This window comes from Dendrobium catenatum, unplaced genomic scaffold (genome assembly GCF_001605985.2).
Source record: "Dendrobium catenatum unplaced genomic scaffold, ASM160598v2 fragScaff_scaffold_1148, whole genome shotgun sequence".
NCBI classification, from domain to species: Eukaryota; Viridiplantae; Streptophyta; class Magnoliopsida; order Asparagales; family Orchidaceae; genus Dendrobium; species Dendrobium catenatum.
In genome coordinates, this window is record NW_021319610.1 from 562,560 (window position 1) to 585,780 (window position 23,221).

At 36.3% G+C, this 23,221-nt stretch overlaps 1 protein-coding gene, 1 long non-coding RNA gene and 5 other non-coding genes across 8 annotated transcripts in view; all 7 read right to left on the reverse strand.

Annotated features, from left to right (window-relative positions):
• The window catches only part of LOC110097121 (external alternative NAD(P)H-ubiquinone oxidoreductase B2, mitochondrial), a 39,242-nt gene extending 20,456 nt beyond the window's left edge, over window positions 1-18,786 (reverse strand). The window contains exons 1-4 of the mRNA XM_020823364.2: window positions 18,572-18,786; window positions 6,548-6,812; window positions 2,320-2,526; window positions 1,823-2,073 (exon numbers count right to left, since the gene is read on the reverse strand). Coding sequence (XP_020679023.1) covers window positions 1,823-2,073; window positions 2,320-2,526; window positions 6,548-6,812; window positions 18,572-18,663 — 815 coding nt within the window. The 5' untranslated portion in view covers window positions 18,664-18,786. The remainder of the gene's footprint in view (window positions 1-1,822; window positions 2,074-2,319; window positions 2,527-6,547; window positions 6,813-18,571) is intronic.
• A 1,557-nt stretch (window positions 18,787-20,343) lies between these two features.
• On the reverse strand, window positions 20,344-23,086 carry LOC114580638. 2 transcript variants are annotated; one of them, XR_003702130.1, is made up of 2 exons: window positions 20,805-23,086; window positions 20,344-20,724 (listed from the first exon to the last, which is right to left on the reverse strand). It is a non-coding gene; the product is annotated as an uncharacterized LOC114580638 (long non-coding RNA). The 2 variants fall into 2 exon arrangements; XR_003702131.1 differs by having other exon boundaries at window positions 21,605-23,084.
• Window positions 21,181-21,281, reverse strand: LOC114580645. The gene has a single exon (XR_003702138.1). It is a non-coding gene; the product is annotated as a small nucleolar RNA snoR97 (small nucleolar RNA).
• Window positions 21,603-21,716, reverse strand: LOC114580643. Its single transcript, XR_003702136.1, has one exon. It is a non-coding gene; the product is annotated as a small nucleolar RNA Z278 (small nucleolar RNA).
• LOC114580644 lies at window positions 22,066-22,180 on the reverse strand. The gene has a single exon (XR_003702137.1). It is a non-coding gene; the product is annotated as a small nucleolar RNA Z278 (small nucleolar RNA).
• Window positions 22,274-22,364, reverse strand: LOC114580642. Its single transcript, XR_003702135.1, has one exon. It is a non-coding gene; the product is annotated as a small nucleolar RNA Z223 (small nucleolar RNA).
• Window positions 22,743-22,863, reverse strand: LOC114580641. Its single transcript, XR_003702134.1, has one exon. It is a non-coding gene; the product is annotated as a small nucleolar RNA snoR134 (small nucleolar RNA).
• Window positions 23,087-23,221: the final 135 nt, after the last annotated feature.

The window sequence follows — 23,221 nt, forward strand, 5'->3', positions numbered from 1 at the left end:
TCACGAACATAGCTCGTTTAAAGCTCGATAAGCACTAAACAAACGAACATGAACCAAACATGAACACCTTTAAATTAAACGAACCAAACATGAACACAAATAATAAAGCTCGAATCAAACATGAACAAGCTAATGTTAAACAAACACAAACATGAACACTCACATACTCGGCTCGGTTCGGTTCGTTTGCAACCCTAGAAATAATGAATTCCTTATCAAATGTCATGTTTTACAAAATGATATATCCTCTTTAGTTTTCCTAATTAGATTAGAAATGTGTATGTTTTAAATTTCTATTAAAATGATTGGTTAGTGATTGCTTAAAATGAATCGCATGCATTTTATTTCTATTTTTAAAATTTATATATTATATCACTGTAATTAGCCACTAAATGATTATGTTACTCAACCTATTATAAAATTTTATTTTTCAGTAAAGTCCCTCAATGTTAAATGGGTGACAAATAAAAACTTACATAAAAAAGATGAGTGAGTGAAAATAGATATTGCAAAATAACATATTTTATTTTAACTCTTTATTTTAAATGCACTAGAAAAAAATGGAATATATATGGTTGCGACATAAATGAAAATTTGGTTGACCAGTGGCTCTTTATACATTGGAAGATGTTACTATGGGAGTACATATAATGTTAATTGAAAAGAATTAAACTATCGTCTAACCAACTATTTCTACCTCAATACTCCAAACATCCGGGCCAGGTCGTGACGCTACCTTCTAAAAAATGATCCCTCATTTAAGATATAGCCTCAAGCAACATATTATATCCACTAAAGGCCCCACTTAAATTCCAAATATACTTAATTTAATGGTAGTGTATTTGGTTTTCACGTTATCACCTAGGACAATCAATCTTTATTTACCTTCAAAAATTAATCCATTCTTTATTTACAAACCAAAATTCAAAGATCTTTCAAAGTGAAATTAGGCATATGGGTAAGCACATTCATAGTTTTTCTATTCAAGTAAAACCTACAAAACATCATAAACTATAATTATTATTTTTTAAAAATTAGAATTAATTCCTACAAATATTCCCAACTCAAAGCCATATATTCCCAATTCTTGTAATTAATCTCTTCACATAATGCCAAATTGCACTGCCTACCAACAAACTAGTGTGAAAGTTAATACAAATTGGTAACCCGCTGAAAAAATCCAGCTGTTCCTACTTATGGACTCTTGTAAACTTCAAATTAAGTCTACAGTATAAGTTTTCAATAAACTAGTTCAACAAGGATTCAACAAATGATTAAATGCTGAAGTTAGAAGGTTTCAAAATGCCGTCAAAATGGATAGCAACTCAGTCAACCATTTCAACCACAAACTTCCATAACAGATGCAAAACTAAAAAAACATCATTAATTTGGAGAATACTAATCTTCAAAACAGGGGACAGGCAAGTTTGTAAGAAAGTTCTACTAAAATAAACACCCAAAGTACTGAAATAAAACCAGTCTTCAACTTATTCATGTTAATAAAAATATCTTGCATTTCCAACTATTATATGCTTTAAGATTTGCATCAAATCCAACCCAAATACATGGAATACAGCTAACCATAAAGAGGATGATGATGATCATAATGCGCCACAAAGAGAAAAAAAAATATATCTTCTATAGTTCTCTAAGGTTTCTATTAATTGCCTGGCATAAAAAAACCTCAATTTTACAACCATACACATGCAACGTGGTAAGAGGAATGAGAATTAATAATATTTTACCCTCCCATTATTCCGACAAAAAACTCTGAACTCAATAAAAACAGCATTGTGCCAAAAAATAACAGCGTCCCCCTTACATTGTCAGAATATGCTCGCCAGCCTCAATGACTTCTATTTTCACTAGGCCATAAACAGAAGGGTATAATTTGGATAAATCTTCAGAAACAAAATCATGCAACTCAGCAGCAAATTCGACACCAGTTGGGCCACCTCCAACAATAACAAAATGAAGATTCTTCTTCCTTTCATCCTCATCTAGATTTGGAAGGCTGGCCCTTTCAAAACAGTCCATAACACTCCTACGAATTTTCTGAGCATCCTCTACTTCCTACAAAAGATGAGATAACCAGTAAGCTAGTAGCTTATGCAGCACCCAATCAGTGTCTGATCACAACTCAATAATTAATCAGAATTAATGAGCTCACAATTTTGAAGATCAATGTTAACTAACTCTGCTCAGATCAACCATAATTACAAGGACCAACCAACCACTATTCCAAGTTATTTACATCCTTACATTATGAAGATGTGTGTTAAATAGAAGAGTATTGAATCTTTAAAAAAGTTACCGTACCTTAAGAAAATGGCAGTTCTCCTCCACACCCGGAATGTTAAATGTGTTGGCCCTTGCACCTATTGCTATCACCAGGTAGTCATAATTAACAAGAAATTCATCCGTCCAACCAGAGTTTGGAGCCGTAGTATACCGACAATGAACTCTCTTGTTTGCTGGATCAATTTTGAAGCACTCAGCTTCCCAAAATTTAATTTCACCCTTTTTCTGCCATAACAATAAACCAATTTAGCACTGATTCTAATTCAACAATTTAAAAAACACAAGAAAATGGTCTGCCAACAATGATGTTCACCAATAATAACCAAGAAGATAACAGGAACAAAATAACTTAAGTAAAAAAAATCTAGTAACATTAAGATCTGGAGATCATCAACAATCGCTTCAACAACATCAACAACCAGATCAACTTTACACGTATCCTTTTAAGAGTCCCTGGAACAAGGTTACTAACACTAACATTTTTATATATACCAAAATTCTTCTCCCCAGCAGTATAAAAAATCTTCTCTAGATCTCACTAAAGTAACATCAAAAGTGGAGAGACATTTAGATTTCAGCTAATCAACAAAAAATCAACGAGAGGAAACTCCTTTCGATCAAAGCTACGAAGAGAAGCATTTGCAAGGTACTACAAGTGTTTGGAAGTTGCTAATACATACCCTAAACTCTAATTCTAAAAACTTGCTATTGAAATCATTGGCTTAATAACTACTGCAACTTGCAAAATCGTTGACTTTGTAGTAGATTCTTTGTGAGGGATTGTCTACTAATCTACCGGTTCACTTGATGGAACATTCGCAAGATTGTCTTAATGAGTTTCTGATAGGTACCACTTGAGTATTTCAAGTGATTCCTATCGGATCTAAGCCAAATCGCAACTAAGTTTTCTATGAGAAAACAGCCACCAAACACAAAAACAGTGGAAAAATCTGAAAGAACTCATAGGGAAAATAGGAAAAACAATAGCATACGATTGAATTTCACTAGTCGATGCAAAAGACAAAAAAAATACAAGTTTCCTTCGATTCGAGAGGAAGGAATAACTCTCCAAATCTCTAGCCGTAGTCTAGAGCCCAAAAGAAAAACCTAGATCTCCCAAATCACATTCAAAATCAACATAATCCCCTCCTCACCAAAACTCCTAATTAAAGACAAAGGACAATTACAAACTTCCTAAAACAGCCCCCAACATTCAAAGTTTCCCTCCCGACGCACCCAAAACCACGCGGCTCACCTCACGTGTCCTCTCGCAACCGCGCCCCCCGCTATTTTTTCCGCCTGCAGTAATAATGGACCGGTCCAGCCGGCCCCTCCTGGGCCAGCGTAACAATTTCTTATTTAGTAAGAGTATCAGAATCATGTAGCCCCATTTTTATTTTTTTAAGGTGCCTTCATTAAGAGGAAGTTCTCTTTTTCCTCCATTTATCACTTGACTTCCACTTTTTGGCATCCCTTAAGCATATTTCTCATGAAGGCTTTGCTATAGAAATCACCAATCTTCATTTCAAGATTACAATCCATCTTGATGGAAGGGGAAAAATAAGTTGTAAAGCAGGATAGAGGTAGAAGACGATAGCAACTCTATGTCTATATTTATAGACATATTAAGATGCTGACATATACAGCAACTGGTCAAATCAAGGTCATTATCGATACAACAAATTAGCATCATTCTTGATCTGCTGCCTCTTTGGGATTTTAAATCTATTTAATTCTTTTATCATTTCGTAGGTCATTTCTAAAGATAAAATAGAATTAGGGAACTAACTATATACTCAAATATCACTATGACCCAGTTCAAGTCAAGTCAACCCGGTTCAATAAATCGTGTTAAAAGTTAGTTGGCTAAGTCAGAAGAACCAATCTATTGAAATTGCTCGGACTATGGGGAACTAGCCTTTCAAATAATAAGCCAAGGCCGTCAATTCAAGTGTACTCAGCTTAAGGACAGAGTAAGCATACTTTTCCAAATATTTGGGCACTTATCTAATAACCAACTCACCCAAACTCACCAAGACCACCAATTTAGCATGAATGTTACTAGCCAGAACTTGATGGATTCAAGTGAAGTTCAAAATTTACTTTCTATGGTTCAACTTATATTAGTCTATAAATATATTTTTATATATCTTAGGCCTCAAGCCTCATATATTTCACAGCAAACATTAATTTAGCTTTGCCATGTCCATTTTGTTTATAAAATTTAAATACAAGTTTTTGTAACATTGTGTTTTGATCCAAGCCTATAAATATAGGGTCAAAGGAAGAGACCAATACATCGAATCATTTGTACTTGAGTTTATATTTTATGTGATTTAATAAAATTTCCTTTTCATTCTAGATTCTCTCTCTAGTTTTCCTCTTTTTATTTTGTTATTCAAATTAGTAAGCTAATGGAAATGTCTACAAACGAATTTAAATTCAACATCCCTAAAACTGGAGTCTGAAATCAAGTATTATAAGCATTTGAGTAGCAAAATGAGAGAACTAAAAAAAATGGAAAACAAACATTTTTCACAAACAATCAATTGACAAAAATAAAAGGTAGATTTACTAAAATGATTCAAGAAAACCTAGTGTGTATTGTGTTTATAAAGTCACTCCAAGGGTTCAAATTCCAAAAGGATCCTCAAACTCATCATTCACTAGCAAATTCCAAATGTAAGAGCACTAACTTCAACTCAAGCAATAGATGAAAATACATTCGTAGGAGTAAAGAAGAATTTACTTGGCAATTAAAGTGAAAATTACAATTGTCGAATGCATTTTGAATAAAAATCTCAAAAGCAATGTAACCTACAAAGTTTATAAAAGGAAAAATGGATTCAACTAAGCCTATTACTCATTTCAAGACTATTATCTCTTTGATGAATATCAATAATACACCGAATTGTATGTAATTTTTTACTATTGCTAAAGGGACGTCACTAAAGCGGTTCTCTCAACCTCTGCAGGGGGCTATTGCTTCTTTTGTAGAGTTTAAGCAAGGTTAAAAATTGTGCAATTGAGTATTGAGTCGTTTGTTTGTTTGTGAGGAGAGGGGTAAACCTCAAAATTAAAAAAAATTGCGTACAGTAAAAATAATGATTAAAAGTGATTTTTATATAATACTCAAATAATATGTTAAAGGATGCCATTAACTTTCTATTGAAATATAAAGTAACAAATTGGCATACATATAAAATAAAAATTTGCACAAGATGTAAAGTGACAAATGATAAATTACATAAAATAGAATTAAAATCCAAATGTTCTAAGAGCAAAATAACATGAAATATAAGAATTATATAAAAGTATCATATAATATCAAGTTCAACTTCAAATTCCTTCTTTACCAGTTCTCTACTCATCTACATTTAACTCCTAAAGAAAGCTAAAATAATTGGTAATAACTTAGAAATATATTCAATGGACAACGAGTAGCCAAATAATATTTTCTAGAAGTAGTTCATGTTTTGCAAGAAGAAACTTTCCTAAATGTATTCAATAGAGGCAAATGATTCATATTTCCTAAAAATAGTTTGAGGGTTGCACGAAGCAACCTTTCTCTAGGGGTTTTCAACAATCTACATCACATGTAAGAAATGCATCACGAATCTATTAGATTTCTAGAGAGGAAGCCATTGAGAAGAACATAGCAATTCCTCACTAAAATAAACTCCAAGAGCACCACAAGGGATTTCCCTCAACATTCATCCAATCTCCCGAGAAAAATTAGAAGCCATCAAAGGTCTCTTTAGTTCAAAGCAAAATTGCTCACCATGATTTATGGAGAAGTGGATAATTAGGTTAAGTAACCAGGGTCAAGCCCTCCAAAGTGAAAACCCTAGAAGTGCCTTTTTACACAATCCCAACACAAGGGCTTTAAAGTCTGGAGCTCATAATCTCTTAAATCAAGTATAGCAAATTATTACAGATTTGCTAAATATAGGTAGATAGAAAGTAAACGCTAAGAAAAATTCCTCTCCATAACACTATGGTAACATCCAACAATCCTCATCATAACAATATGCATTATTTTGTTTATTGTATTACAACACATCATAAAAAAGAAAAATATTTGACACAAAATTAGTAGTAGCTGAGTGTAAGAAACATAGAATGAGAATTATTGCTCATAGCAAAAACCCTTAAGCAGCATTCTGCCTAATCAAGTTAAAATTGTCCATTAGTGAAATTAAACCGATCAAGTATATGTAACTTAATCAAAAGTACAAACAAGAACCTTTCTCATGATGTTGCGGATCGGCTCAACGATACTCCGTGCTTCCACTGTTCCACACGTAACACTTGGTAGTAAAGGAGTAAATGCAAAATAGTTACGAGGTGATATGACCTGTACATCATAAAGGGAGCTGTCCAGGTTCCTTAGAAAGCTTGTGCCAGCCCAACCAGTACCAAGTATTACCACCTTCTTCTTTGTAGGTCCATGGGATGATGCCAAATCCAAATCCGATCTTGCATCAGCATAAGCAACAAGACCTCCTCCACTGCCGTAAGTCATAAACTCTCTCGATTAAGATATAACAGCAGCTCAAATAATGCAAAATGAAAAAGCATGTCTCTAGTCTACAGCTAGAAATGCTATAGTTCTCCCTTGATCTGAAGTTAAGAAAATAATGTTTAATGCCCAAAGAAACTATTAGCAAATTGAGAAAGGATGCCAAGACCTTAACAAGACACTCCAGTAACCTAGTCATGATAGAAAAAACATCATACTAGCCAAACAAATCCAGCAGACCAAATTCTCATATTAACAAAGCAATATAAGTGGATGATAAAAATCCCCCACCGTTCACATTAAATAAGTCAAATAAATAATAGTTCAAAGGACATTATTATAATTCTTTTTAAGTACAATCAATGCATGTTAAATGGCTACATGGATCCAGATTAGTAGTTCATATTTTCAATACAGTGCATACAAGAACAGTATTACATTCATAGCACATTAAGATGCATTTCATGTCTTTCACTTAGAGCCAATTTGGTTGTCAGCAAGTTAAGAGCAGGTAACACGTCTCATTTCTAGAAGTAGAAGTTAAGGAAATCACTTCTAAAAAGACTGCTAGGTTGTTCACAAAGAAATAGCATTTCCTCTACTATTCTACTGTTTGGTTGTGTAAGTGTAAGTATCCAACAAAATTAATAAAATTAATCATGCGTGTGTGTGTATATAAATGCATACATATTATGTAATTTATATATACTTAAAAAATATATTTCAATATATAATTTCTATGGTAAATTATTAATAAAATTTTATTTTTTATAATAGAATATGTACTTATTATTATTATTGTGCGTATAATTTTAATATATCATAAAGTATATTATTATTGTTCCGGCTCTTGTTTACAACCGGCCTAGGGGAAAAGTATGGAGGAATAAAGGGAAACAGGGGAGATCAAAAGATAAAAAAGCCGGGGATGCCCATTTTTGAAAGTGAGGATGCACATGGGTGGATCTATAAGGTGGAGAGGTACTTCAACATCAATGGGTTGATGGAGTTGACAACAACAGGCTTCTGTTTGGAGAGGAATGCGCTGTCATGGTACCAGTGGAGAGATCAGAGGAGACCCTACGGAGCTGAAAGGTGTTCAAAGATTGTTTAATAGAACGTTTCCAAACCGACATGGCAGGAGATTTTTATAAGCAATTCTTTGCACCAGTGTAGGACGGATCAGTGGTAGACTACAGGGAGAGGTTTGAGCATCTAGCCAATCAAGTAGAGAAATTTTCAGAGACGGTATTGGAGGGGAACTTCTTGAAGGGGATGAAATCGCATATCAAAGCTGCAATGAAGGTCATGAAGCCTAGTGATTTGGGAGAGGCCATGGAGTTGGCACAGCTGGTGAAAAATTAGAGGTATCATGAGAGGGGAGCCAGGAGCGGCAATTCAGGGGCGGGTCTTACAGGATGGAGACCACTCTTTTAGCATCCAAGGGACCGACAGCAGGAGAATTTCATGAGACCACTAGCGAGAAGCCAGTAGGAGGAGAAAGTGAGGGTAATTTCAAGAGACTGACGGAGAAGGAGATGCTAGAGAAGAGGAAAAAGAGGCTATGTTTCAGGTGTAATGAGAAGTATACTCCAGGGCATAGGTGTAGGAACCGAACTCTTCAGGTTCTCACCATCTATAATGACAAGAAAACTGAGGAGGGAAGTGAGGGAGAGGTAGAGGAAGAGATGGGAGAGACTACATCTGGATCTAGCAGAGGTTTCATTGAACTCTATGGTATGATTCACTACGAATCATACCATGAAGGTGAAAGGGAAGATAGAGGATAGGGACAGGGAGGTGTTGGTACTGATTGACAGTAAGACTACCCACAATTTTATTTCCACTCAGGTTGTCGACCAACTACGAGTGAAATTGGTGGACACCGGCTATTATGGGGTGATGATGGGTACGGGGAAGGTAGAGAAAGGCCAGGGGATCTATAGAGGCGTTTTTTTGACCATCCAAGGGATTAAGGTGAGGGGATTTTCTCCCACTGGAGTTAGGAAGTACATATATCATCTTGAGGATGAAGTGGTTGCAGATCTTAGGGGACACCAAGGTCAATTGGAGAGCAATCACGATGGAGTTGACGGTGGATTGAAGAAAGATGATGATAAGGGGAGATGCAAGGCTATCCAAAGTAATGGTATCTCTCAAAACCATGGTGAGAAGTATACATGAGGTGGGGGAAGGTTTTTTAGTGGAACTGCACAGACTGGAGGGTGCTAGATTGGAGAAGGGAGGGGACATACCTCCCTCAGTCCGACCATTGATTTAGTAATTATATGAGGGTTTTCAGCCACCTCAAGGATTGCCACCACCAAGGGTGAAGGAGCATGTTATCACCTTGAGGGAAGGTGTATCACCCATCAGCGGCAGGCCATACCGCTATCCTCAATTTCAAAAAGATGAGATTGAGAAGCTGATTAGAGAATGCTAGAGGTATGGATTATCAGGCCCAATCTTAATCCTTTTTCTAGTCCAGTATTACTGGTTAAGAAAAAAGATGGTAGCTGAAGATTTTGTGGACTATAGGGCAGTAAATAAGGAGACTGTGCTAGACAAGTTTCCTATACCAGTGATTGATGAGCTGAGTGGGGCAGTAATCTTCACTAAGATAGATCTGAAGTCAGGATATCATCATATCAGAATGAAGAAGAAAGATGTGCCCAAGACTGCTTTCAAAACTCATGAGGGGAAATATGAGTTCCTAGTGATGTCTTTTGGCCTTACTAATGCACCAGCCACATTCCAGTCACTCATGAACAAGGTTTTCAAACCTTATCTCAGGCGATTTATCTTGGTGTTCTTTGAGGATATCCTAGTTTACAACATGAAAGAGGGGGAACACAAGGAGCACTTGAGGAGGGTGTTAGAGGTGTTGCAGGAGCATCAGCTGAGGGCCAACCTGAAGAAATGTTGTTTTGCCTAGGCTAGTGTAGAGTATTTGGGTCATAATATATCCAAAGAGGGGGTAGCAGCAGACCAATCAATGTTGAGATGGCCAGTACCTTAAAAAAATATGATACTACAGGAGATTCGTGAAGGAGTATAGCACCAAAGCATAGCCACTAACAGAACAGTTAAAGAAGGATGGGTTCCTATGGAGGGAGGAAGCCACAGCAGCTTTGGAGAGCTTGAAGAAAGCTATGATGACTGTACCAGTCTTAGCACTATTGAACTTCACTCATGTGTTCTTGGTAGAGACAGATGCTTCAGGATATGAATTAGGGGCAGTGCTTAGGTAAAATCATCAACCCATTGCCTATCATCTAGGTGTTAACAATTAGGGTCAGGCTGAAATCTATTTATGAGCCGGAGTTTATAGCCATTGTATTAGCTATCCAGAAGTGGCGGACCTCCCTATTAGGTAGGCATTTCATTGTCAAGACGGACCGGCGGAGCTTGAAGTACTTGTTGGAGCAGCGGATGGTGACAAAGGAGCATCAAAGGAGGTTGTCCAACTGTCCAAGTTGTTGGGTTATGATTTTGAAATTCAATACAGGCCAGGACTGGAGAACAAGGCGGCAGATGCCTTTTCCAGATGTATGGGGGAGTTGCATGCAACAACAGTTCAATTACATTGATGTTAGATTGGGAGGCCATTAAGGAGGAGAGTGCTCGAAATGAGGATTTGGAAAGATTAAGGCATATTTACTGAGGGAATGGAGTATCCATCCGAAGTATTCCTTAGAAGGAGAGAGACTCCTGTACTAGGGGAGGTTTGTGATGCCTGGGACATCAGTCCTCATTCCACACTTGCTCTAGGAGTTCCATGGGAGCACTGTTGGGGGTGGTCATTCAGGGGTGCAGAAGACCTACAGGAGACTAGCTTCAGAGTTGTACTGAAAGGGGATGCATAAGGATGTGGAGGAGATGGTAGCCCGGTGTGAGATATGTCAGAGGAACAAATACATGGCCATGTCTCCAAGAGGATTATTACAGCCATTTGTTTTACCAGGTCGAGTATGGGAGGAGGTTTCCATGGATTTCATAAATAGGCTACCCCGATCATAAGGGTTCACAGTGATCTTGGTGGTGGTGGATCGACTGAGAAAGTATGCTCATTTCATTCCCCTACGACATCCATACACCGCAGTGACAGTGGCATCAGCCTTCATCAGAGAGGTGGTCAGACTACATGGAGTGTCAGAGGCTATAATATCTGACAGCGATAAGGTGCTCCTCAACTATTTCTGGAGGCAGTTGTTCAAACTACATGGGAAAATATTAAAGAGGAGCACTGCCTACCACCCACAGACGGATGGCCAAACAGAAATGATCAACATGAGCTTTGAAACTTACTTAAGATGCTTTGCGATGGAGACATCCAAGTTATGGGTCAAAAGGCTAGCATGGGCTGAGTATTGGTACAACAGCTCTTTTCATTTTGCTTCTCAAATGACCCCATTCAATGCATTGTACGGAAGGAATCCAACTCACTTGGTGCACTTTGGGCATAGAAGCACTCCAATTTCTTCAGTGGATGAGTACTTGGAGGAGAAGGACAACGTATTGGAAGAATTGAAGAGGCGTCTACTGAGAGCTCAATAGATTATGAAGAAACAGGCAAATGGGCATAGAAAGGACATCCAATTTGAGATAGGGAAAAGGGTGTTCTTGAAGCTCTAACCTCACAGGCAAAGGTCAGTCGCCAACAGGAGGAATGAAAAGCTTGTTCCAAGATACTTTGGGCCATATGAGATATTGGAGAGGATTGGAGCGGTGGCTTATCGGCTAAAACTACCACCAATAGTAACTATACACCCAGTGTTCCATGTATCTCAGCTAAGGAGGGCAATTGGAGATTCTGCAGCAAGCTCTGAGTTACCGGTGACACTAAGGATTTAGAGGTGATTTGGAACCCTTGGAGTTGATGGGGGTTCACTAGAGAGAAGATGGAACTAAGTAAGTGCTGATCAAGTGGAAGAGCCTCCCGGACTACGATGCCACATGGGAGCCATATGATAGGGTGAAACATCAGTTTCATTAGTTTTACTTTGAGGACAAGGTGATTCTTTAAGAGGGTAGTATTGTTAAGTCGGTTCAACCTGAACCAACCCAGCAGGCCAAAAGGCCGGCTCTTATTTATAGGAGGTGGACAAGAGTCGCCTCCTTTAATGATTGTCAACCAAGCTAGTGGGCCCCACCCCTAGCAAATTAAAGAAAGAGAGGTGGGTGGCTAGGAATGAGAGGAAAAATTTGAATTAAAGAGTTTATATATATATATATATATTGAATTAGACAATTAATGTTTTAATAGTATGGGTTGTTTAGGGTTAGAGCTATGCTTGATTATTGTGTTCTCTTGGAGTTTCTTCTTAGTGTCTTAGGTTCTAGATTCATCGAGAGATTGGGAGAGAACGATCCTCCTCTCGAATTGAGGATCAATTGTATCTTTGCTTTGTTTCTTTTCGTTGATTTGATTCCTACAATAAAATCTACTGTTTTTTATTGTTTAATTGGAATGGTTCAGTTTTTCCTGCTGTTTTAATCAATCTTGTTAGGGTTTAGTTGAAATATACAAGTATTTCCTATAAACTTGCAATTTTGTTGTTCCAATCTTAGGAAAGAAACTCAATTTTTACCTAAAAGCCTAAAACTAACTTTTAGGGCTTAAAATGCATCTTGAGTTTTTGTTGAGGCTTTAAGCTAAAAAAATGGGTTGGAATATCAAAAAATGATCATGGGTCTTAAAAATTAGAAAATATATAAAGTAATGGTATAGTTACAAAAAATTTCTGCTATTTTATAGATTTTTCTCTATTCATATTTTTTCTTAATAATGATGTCAAGATTTTAAAGTAATTCTTTTGCTTTTTCATTCAAAGTAATGCAAAAAAAGGATTTATGAAAAACTAAAACTTCTTAGCATAGAAACTGCATGTCTCCCTCCCTTACATAAAAAAGCCAGAAATTAACTTTCAATATCAAGTTCACCTTACACGCAAGGCTGAAACCAATCTGAGAAGTGACGTAGTCCTCAAGGTATATAGTGTGAAGTGATAGACAGTGTTATGAAAGATGCATTCAAATTTTTGGAATATGGTCCACTACAACGAGCCCAAATCAGAAAAGTGGCGTGGCATTCGAGAGAAGAGGTGATATACCATGGAGGAGTGATCAAATGTTAATGGGTTGAATATTGAATCAAATATGGCCTATCTAGCCTTTGAGATCAAAGTTTACTTCAAAAGCAAATTCAAACCCAATTGAAAAATAGTCCTTGATGCCATGTTGATATCTTTGATCGGTAATATGAATATATTAACTTGTAGATCTTGATGATGAACACTTCAATAGTGTCAATTCAACAAAAATAGTTCCAAAAGGTTTGTAATTTTGAATTTGGTCAATAGAAATACACCCAATTGCCCCACTATTTTTATATGAAAATGTTTGCATCTTCAAAAGAGTCATTGGCATAAATGACTCATAAAAAAAAAATTTGTTGAGGTCATAACTTAGAGAATTCAAAACTTCTCTAAACGATTTCCAAAATAATGAGGTGCATCGACAAAATCAAGAGATATCATGCAAGGTTGACCTATGGGCTAATCTAGCGACTCCTAATAGTTGATGCTTGATCACATATTTTGAAAAGACAAGGATGAAGATCCAAAACAATTTATACGATTTTGAGTCAAACATAAACCTATTCATCCTAATTTTATCACCAATGGATTTGTTGTAGCAAACTAAGTTTACGAAATTATAAACATGTTTGGCCTCCAATTTTTCTCTTCTGAGTAAATTATCTACTAGAGTATCTGATGTAGAACTAGAATGTATGCGAAGTTATGCAATATTAAAATCACACACCTGTTGAACTTGAGCAATAATAATTATGTTAGCTTCTCGTGACTTAAACAAAAAGTTAGAACATTAGAATGATGATTAAAGCTTAGGTCAAATTACATGTAAGAGTTTAGAAACACGAATAATCAATTCTAATCAAGACTAGCAAGCATGGTGGAGTTTCAATAGAAATCCCTAATTTAACAATAAGAATAGTCGCTGGTTGGGTCCCTCACTCAACTCTTTTAATAATTGGTAAAACGGAGAAAGCATTGCATGATCTTTGTGATGCCAGAAATTAAGGTAAGACTTAGAAAAGAAAAAGATATGGATGAAAGATTCACCTTGATCAAGGTTTGTAAACGATCTGCTATGCACGGAGAAGAGTTGTTCGTCAATGGCTTCGATGAGGGTGAAGACGATCCTCTCTAAGCATTCCTCTATGGCTTGATCAATTTCTGGATTGATGTCAAAGAACGGTGAGTTGAGGATATCGACTAGACCTTGATCGTTGTAAACGAATCTGTGATCAAGTTCAGAATCCGCTATGCATGGGTAGAGGAGTTTATCAAAGTATTGGAGAGGGAGTAGTGTCGCTTCTTGATGCATTCATGTTTTAAGTTTATTTTTGTTTTAATGTATTTTGAACAATGTTAGTTGTGTTTTATATTTTTTAAGATATCCTATGATGATTGGGCATCCAATGATCATGGTAGGAAAGTGCTTGGGCATGACAAGCCTTGGATTTTCTTGCTCTTGGGTCCATTTTGTCCTTGGGCTGCTTGTTGTTTTCGGTTTGGAGTTGTTTGTTGTTCTCGGGTGGGGCCTTGGCTTCTTGGTGATGAACTTAAAAAGCTGGATTCCAATTGGTGTTAGCTCATAAATGTTTGAGCTGAAGTTTAGCTCAATGATTGGGGAATAAATGCACTTCCTAGCTCATTAAATCAAAAAGGTATGCTATTATTTTAAACTCATTATTTTGGAGTGGACTTATGTCTCTTCCCTTTCCTTTGTCTTTTCGATTTCTGTTGGTTGTTGTTGTTCCCGTAGCCCTCCCTCTCGGTTTTCCCCTCCTGTCTGTTTTTCCCGTGAAATGCTTCCTTGTCTCCTGTGCTGGCTCTTCGGGTCCCTTGTTGGCTGGTTTCCTGTGGCTGCTGGTGGGGTTTTCAATGGCTCATTTCCCTGTTTTCTATGCAGAAATTCTGTTGGCTGTTATGTGTCTTTTGGCCTTTCATTTCCCCAATTTTAATTGGATTTGGTTGGAGGTGCTATGGCTATTTATCTACCTTCTTTTGCCTATAAAATAGAGTTGTTTTGGAATGGAGAAGGTTGTTGAAAAGCTGAGTAAAAACTCTACAAAACCTGAGGGTTTCTCCTTTGAAAAGCTTGAGAGCTTGTTCCACCCCCTTCTTATCATCTCTATTTCGTTTTGGCTTCTAACCTCTTCTTCTCTACGCAAGTTCCACTCCACCTGTATCCTTCTTCTTAAGCTTTGGAAGTTGTATGTTGGCTGAAATTTGGAGACATTTGCCGGAGGAGTTTGGTAGGACGTTGGACTCTTTTGTAGTGGTGGACCCTCGATTTGCAAGCCTAAGCACAATTTTATTATATGTTCCTACTCTCGTTGCATGTGAGGAAACCGCTAGACGGTTATACTGAGGATAGCATTTTTATGATTTTATTTTGTTTCGTTTGATTTGGCTTTTGTTTCTTCGAACGTTTGTTTGGTTGTTTGCAAGCTATAATTGAATCGATTTTGGTTTATACTTTGTCCTGGTGTTCTCCAACTTGTCTCTTCTCTCTAGTTTGCTTGCATCACTTCTTCTCTCCTTTCTTCCTTAGGTGACGGATCAAGCCAAGTACAACGGTGGGGAGAGGAGTGGGTGGTCGGCCAAGACTAGGATGAGGAGTTCTTTCACAAAATTTGATATTGAATTTCATATTTGAGTAGGAGGGGATTAGGGTTTTGAAGTTTGAATTTCAAGAGGGAAAAGAAAGGCACTCCTTATTGGGAGAATTGATTGCAACTCCAAGGGGAGGAAATTAATATGGAGAAGAGAGAGGGTAGGGGGAAGGGGCCACCGGCATGCTTAGGTTTAGTGGGGATTGGGGAAGGGGATTAAAAGCTTGCCTTATCAAGAATCTTAAATAGGGAATAATTGATTTTAATCAAATCCAATTTGAGACTTAATCAGACTTGATTTAAGTAACTTTCCTAAAATAAACCATCATATTTTAGGAAATAATTTCAAATTCAAATTGATTGGGAATTGAAATAAATGACTTTCCTAATTCAAGATATTGAATAAATGAAAAGTACTAAATAGATATTTGAATTTTGGAGGCAAGGGAAAGGGGGATGAGGTCGGCGGCTAGGGTTAGGTTACGGTTGGGGCTAGTGGTTTGGAAGAGGAAGGGAACCTTGAAGCCGACAGTTTGGAGAGGTGAGGAGGGGCCTTATGGCCGGTGGCTTGGAGGTGGGAGATGGGGTGGCCGACCGAGTTTGGGATGGTGGTGGGGTTCGGCCAAGAGAGGGAGGAAGGAGATAGGGCCTGCGGTTTGTGGAGACGGAGGGGAGGAAGGGAAAAGAGATGGTCGACCACGAACCCAGACGCTTCCTATGGTTGGTGGGTATTGCGATGCCCTCACCTAGGGACTTCAATATCTCCAAGAACTCTCAAGCTCTCCCAAAACACACAAGTGCAAAATTTCTTATTATAATATTCATTAACCTCAAAAGAGGAAGTGGTGGCTTTTAAATAGCCTCATAGAATGAAGGGAAATAAAAAGACCAAAATGTCGTTAGGGCCTACATATGATTATTCCCTCAAATGAGGGTAAAAATGAAAAATGCAACAATAAACTCAAATACATGTAATACTCAAAAATAAATCGGTGTGAGCGTGACCATAGATCGTCATCCCCGCCTCTGGTAAACTTTCCAAGGTCGGATGTCCTCATCATTATCATTTTGAATTGCCTCGAAATCCATGCATTGAATTGAAAATTGTGCAGTCATATGGGAATTTTGATGATCCCAACAAAAAATATGTAAAAGATTTAGTTTGAGATAATACAACAAAATGTAGGGAAGTGATTTTTGTTGTAATCAAATCTCACCAATTTACTATTGCTTTCTATTGCCCCCATAAAATCCACACCAGAATCTAAGGCCCACACCAAAAAAAAAGAAAACAAAATGATAAAAAGAAAAACAAATCAATGAAGACCTACAAATAAACCAAGAGAACTGATATACATACAAAACAATAAGAAATGCTACAAGCATTAGTAATGCCTTGGATGGTGCCAGCTATTACTTGAGGTTACTTGCAGCCTCAAAAATAAAAAGATTTTTTTGTGTGAGATTTGAACCTCTAGTCTCTTCTTTTGACGAAAGCAAACAATAACATCTGAGAGACAATATCATCAGCCCTACGGTCAAATGGTTTAAGATAAAAATAAAAGATCATAACCAGTCATTAATCTGTGTGAAGAAAAACTAGCACAAATCAAATCCATGTAATTTTCAATTAGTTTACCATGCTTCTACTGCATCAAATCAGGCATATGGACACCAATGATGGTGAGAGCAAATTTCCATGATTTAAAGCCAGAGGGAGCCCTAGCAATTGAGATTTAGATATATGGATATGTTTTTAGCGACACAGAGTATGTTCAATAGTTTTACATTCTGAAAAGCATGGATTAAACACTTTACTGGATGTAACTTCTACTACAACTTTAATTAATTTTGATGCTTTAAGTACAATTTTATATTAAGATTGCAAGCAATTACAGAATGAACAGGACCTGTTATATCCCTGGTTCAGACTCAATCAGGCCACATGAAGATCTTGCTAAAATAAGCAATCCAGTCACCCGTAAATGCTCCGAAGAAAATAGATTTTTACATGCCATTTTAACCTTGTTGCTTTAAAGAACTATTTGCTGAACAGTAAGTCCATTCATCAAGAAGACAACATGTTTTCAGTTTTGTTTTACATATTTCATTTACTTGTGTTTCTTACTTCCAGACTGAATTAAGTCTAACACCAAGGTACAATTTAATTTAAGTTAATGTATACGCAGAAAACATACTAAAGCTTGGTTCTAATGAATTTCAGTAGGCTCAGGTAATCCTAAACAACCAAAGAAAAATCTCAAAAAAGCTAGAACCAAGTTCTAGCCCATTTTGCAACGTTCAAAAGCTGAAGTAGGCAAAGCAAAGTCATTCTGCAGATCAAATTTACCTATAGCTCAAAATTATTTTCCAAAAGCTTAACTGTGCAGACAAGTAATAGAGCGTTATTAGCCAATGCTATGCAAAAAGAAAAACAACTTCTCTTAAGAATTATAACGAAGGGAATCTTACTCAATGCACAACCGAACAATGGGAAACTGAACGGCATTTCGGTCTGGATTAAATCATTCCCCAGAGATCAAGTCAAAGTCCATAACATTCACGAATGAATAAGCCCATTTTATGGATAAAACAATATGTTTCAGATTTTGATCTAGAATAAAGCACCATTAAGTTGCTTAACAGAACTATTCCGAGTTTTCCATATGGAATTTCGGTTTAGCAGTTTAGGTATAGGCGAACCTGACGTATACGGCTACTGTAATCAGTATAAACAACAAAACCCTTCCCCTCATTACAAATATGATCTTCGCACAGCACCAATCAACCAACTACAAGCCAAAAGGTATTTCAAAAACCATCAAAGCACACTCCAAAAACTACTGCCGTCACGCAACGAAGACATTGGCAGACCCACGAGCCGCGTCGAATGAGAATAGCAGTGAACAAGAAGTGTAAATCAACTCGAAAAAAGACACAATCAAGTAACTCCAACTAAAACCGAGGAGCCCAAGAAGCTCAAATCCACAGATTAAACGGAAAATACGATATAGAGAGGCGAGGCGAGAAAGAGAATCGCATGCCTGGCGCCGGCCATGATGACGACGAGCTTGAAGAAGGCGGTTCGATCGCGGAAGGCCCGGGAGACCTCATCGAAAAAGGAGGCAAACCGCATCGCCGCGACCGCAAGCGAGATCTGAGGCTGAGGAAGAGAACGAGAAATGTAGAGAAAGAGTCACAACAGACGAAGTAGCAGAAATCCCAGTTCCGAAGTCTTCGCGGTCTCTGATAATGTTCTTCACCCCGTGATGCTACATATATGGACACGTGGCAAATAGGACTTTCTATTTTTAAAAAAGTACGAAAGGCTGTTGCTAAGTTTAGAATCCAAAATCTGTGCTCATCCATCCGAGAAATTACTCTCCGGACAACAAATGAGATCCTGATACACAGAGTTATATATACTATAAAATTTAAACTTTAAAAAAGTCATGAAAGAATATATATTATATCTAAATTTATATGGGGCTTTTTTATGTGAGATTTTAAAATAATTATTTTACTTAATTATATAAATTTTTTATGTTTCATAATTTTTTTAGCTTAATTTTTTATCTCATACTTTGAATAATAACATTATTATTATGTTAATTTTACTAAATTTAAATAATACTTATTATTTATTACGTCATCCGGTTCGACCGGTCGAACCGTGTAGACCGATCGAACCGTGAACCTCTCCTTGTTCCGGTTCATTGTCCAATCCGATTTTCAAAACCTTGCTTTTAGCAACTATTTTTTTGTTTAAAAAAAATTGCACAAAAAAATATTTTAGAAAACAATAATAATAATTATCTCAAATAAAACCTTAATTCTATGATTGCAAAAAAATATTTTTTCAATATAAATTTTTAAAAAAATGATAAGTAAACAACAACACAAAAGTCAAATAAATTTATAATTCTTACTTGAAAAAAACAAAGCAACAAAAAAACAATAAAAAAAACCCCCTACATGAATATAAACCTCTTCCAATAATTTAATTAAAAAAATAATTTATTTATAAAATTTAATTATCTTCTAATCAAATTAATCAAGCAAATTTACAAAAACAAGCCATAAATGTTATCAAATATGTTTGACCTTTTATTTTTTTATGTGAATAAGTTTTTCACAATTAGTCTAGAGAATAACAGCCACAAGTCCACAATAACATCAAGCCTTTTATCTCACTATACGAAATTAGCTACATAAATCTTTTTTATCCTATTGTTATAGTAAGAGTCAAATTCTCATTTATATTTAATAAAAAATAATTCATTTGTAATATTTTCCAACTAATTATTTTTAATTCTATCTCTACTACTATTAATATAAATCAAATTTAATACATCTAATCTCCTAACAAGATTATCAAAAGGCTAACATTTATATGACAAAACCATCTCAGGCAACTCTCTAATCTTATCTAACATTGGATCTAGTACAACATTTTCACATATATGCTAATTTCGCATTCTAACCCTAAGAGAAAAGACACTCATCCACATATATGCTAATTTCGCATTCTAACCCTAAGAGAAAAGACACTCATCCACTAAGCTTCCTCATCTCCATGACATTTAACTATATGTTTCTCTTTTAATAGTCAATATTTTGCACCATAAAACATTGCAAATCTCACCACCATCTTATAGAATTTTTCCTTTAAATTTGATAGATATTTTTCTATCACATAAAAGGCCCTATCCATTCCTCCACTTCAATCATCAAACTTAAATTCTACTAATATTATATCCAACTATTTCTTCACAGATAGTCATGAGAATTTAGAAAAGAACTATAATAGTTATAATTGTTTTGCAAAGTTAAATTTCATTATAGTAATCATAAGACTAATAATCCGATAGAACAACTGTGCATACATATACATTAACTAAACAAATTCTCTTATGACTCCTACCGGACATGTGCTATCACTTTTCTTAATCCGCCACTAATTCACGGGAGAAATTATTCTGTTCGGATACCAAACGGTCTGGAGACCAATCAGAATACATCAAATCATCCAGTACAAACAGTACGGAGCAAAAAAGTGATGTGACACATTCTAATTGATCACCAGAAGGCATCCGGTGTCCGCAAAATAATTTTTCCATTCGAGATCGAAGAACAAAGAAAACCTCTGGCTGCAAGATCATTCTTCAACTGCAGTCACTTCCTTGCCCACAAGTTCCTTGAAACATGAGAAAACAAAGCAAATTTCAGCATCAATAGGTAGAAGCAAAAGAAGAATGCTAAGAGAAAAGTATAGACCTCATGATACAAAGATGAACCATACAAAAATTTCACTTCAGCTCTGCTTTAAAAAGATTTGGGAGAAGGAACATGAAAGAGAAATAGTTGAGGCAATGGAAAAAAACTGAGTGGAGATTAATTTTATCCCACTTGTTTGGTTGAGCATAAATTGAGCCATTGTGGGTGGAGACATGCAAATCATAACAGTACCCCATAAACATTTTCTTTCCTGTTTTTCATCTACAGTAGGTGAGGAATGCAGTGATAAGAAATGCATTTCATAGGTATGAAAATCAAATTGCATTGGAACCAAACACTCAATTTGCAATTAAGTAAATGCATTTTTTCAAACCGGACAGGCTTCAATAACCAAAGAGCAAATATAGTATGTAGGAAATGTTGTGTTCATGTTTAACTTCAGTTTTACAATGAAAAAAGAAGCTGATGACAACACAAACTATGTGAGTTTTTCAGCCTCCATGCCCACCATATAAATGCAGCGCAAGAGGATAGTTAAACTCAAAGATTACCAAATTCTAAAATCAAAATCTTAAACTGAACTGGCGATTGAAAATATCCAGAGAAATAGAAATCAAGCACACAACATGCAACATTCAAAGTTTTTTAAGTTCTGCAAGGAAATAAAGATGAATGTATCCATTAAGATGTTTACAAATATACTTGGTTTTTCATACTTAGATTGTTAAGAAATTTTAAACAGCTACACCAATTGAATAAAAAATAATATAAGGCATGATGAAGAAGAAAAAGCAATTAACCATAAAAAAGAATGTTTGGCTCGAGTTTAATATTACAACCTCAGACATATCTGTTGATGTCATATTAGTGATGCTTCCCCAAGTAGGTTCTCCCTACAAACAGGGTCTTGGTTTCACAACACATCCATTTTGCAGACAAATCATCATTGGTAAAAGATCATAATATACAAATAACAAAGAAAAACTAAACACCATAGATGTGTTAAGGGCTTTCATAAGTTACAGTATCTAGAAATTACACAGTTAAAAAGTCTAAGAAGATGATGGCTTCACGCATTACTGGTTCATTTGTGTGACTAATCCTTCTGAAATAACTTACCTGGGATTAAAAAAATGAAAAACTATACTATCAAAACGCTAATTTTACAAAGATTTACATATATGATGCTGTGAAAAGTAAATAAAGTAGTACATAACCAAACACAAAAAACTCTTTTACCTGCAATCTCGTTCACTTAAACCATGACATCAGTAAACAAAACAGAAGCAGAAAAGTGACAACCTCAGCAAATACCAATAAGATCATTTTAATTTAGCAGTCCCAAGGGGTTCTCCCTGACAAACAGGGTCTCGGAACATGCTAAAGCTCACTAATTGGAACAAAGCATCATGGGTTTCTTCAGCTTCATTAGGTTAATACTGCTCCAGAACTAACCAAAGAGAGGAAGTAAAAAAATGAAAAGCATATAAAACAAGCAAACGAAAAAGGCAATGGCTCAGTTTTACTATCAGCTTCTCATTCATGAAATTCAGAAGCAGAACTGACATTAGATGCTGTGTAATATCCTCGCAGCCATGCGCGTTTGATCTTTAAGACATCAAATAGATAAAAGATAAGCGATAACCTATAAGTGCATCAAGTAATTGTTTAGGCAACAAGTTAGACACACGCAATCAACAGAACAAGCAAATTAACTGAAGAATAAGACTAAACAATGTTCAGCCCTTTACATGCTATGCTTCAATAGGAAAAAATGGGCTACTGAGAATATACGTGAGAGGAATGTAGCGAGATGTTTTAGAGACAACCCCAGGAAAAGAAGAGCAGTCTCCACGTTAATCCCGCAATACAATATATGCCTTCATGACTAAGCTTTTCAGGTATTGATATCTTAAAAAGCGAAAGGTGAGGTAAGGCAAGAACCAAAAGCAATCAGCTAAAAATTGAAAATTCCAAAACTTCTGCCGTTGATCTAACACGTATGAAACTGTAACACAGAACGGCTGAATACTCTTGCACGAGCATTGCGGAAACCATCGTCATTTCAATCTCGGAGACGCCCGGGTGCACCGTACTTGCAGGCAAAACGTAAGTAAAGGAAAATTCTTTGTCTATGTAATAGAAACTCTGGAAATATATTCATTTACCTAAAGCAGGATTTCAAGAACAAAATTTTTCAAAACTCGAATTCGCCCATGAACAGAGAGACTAGTTTCTCGCTGGCGGCTTGTTACCCTAAAATAGGATTTCGGTGAGAACTGAGAACTGAAGGCAACGAGTCTCTCCAACGCAGCAATTAATAGATGTTTCACAAAACCCTAGATCTATCTGTGACAGTTGGATGTAGATTCAACGGACGATCGGCTTACAGCAGAGCCAGCAAGCTTTGCGCGAAAGCGACGATTCTAGTGATAAAAGATATTAGTACGTAAGTA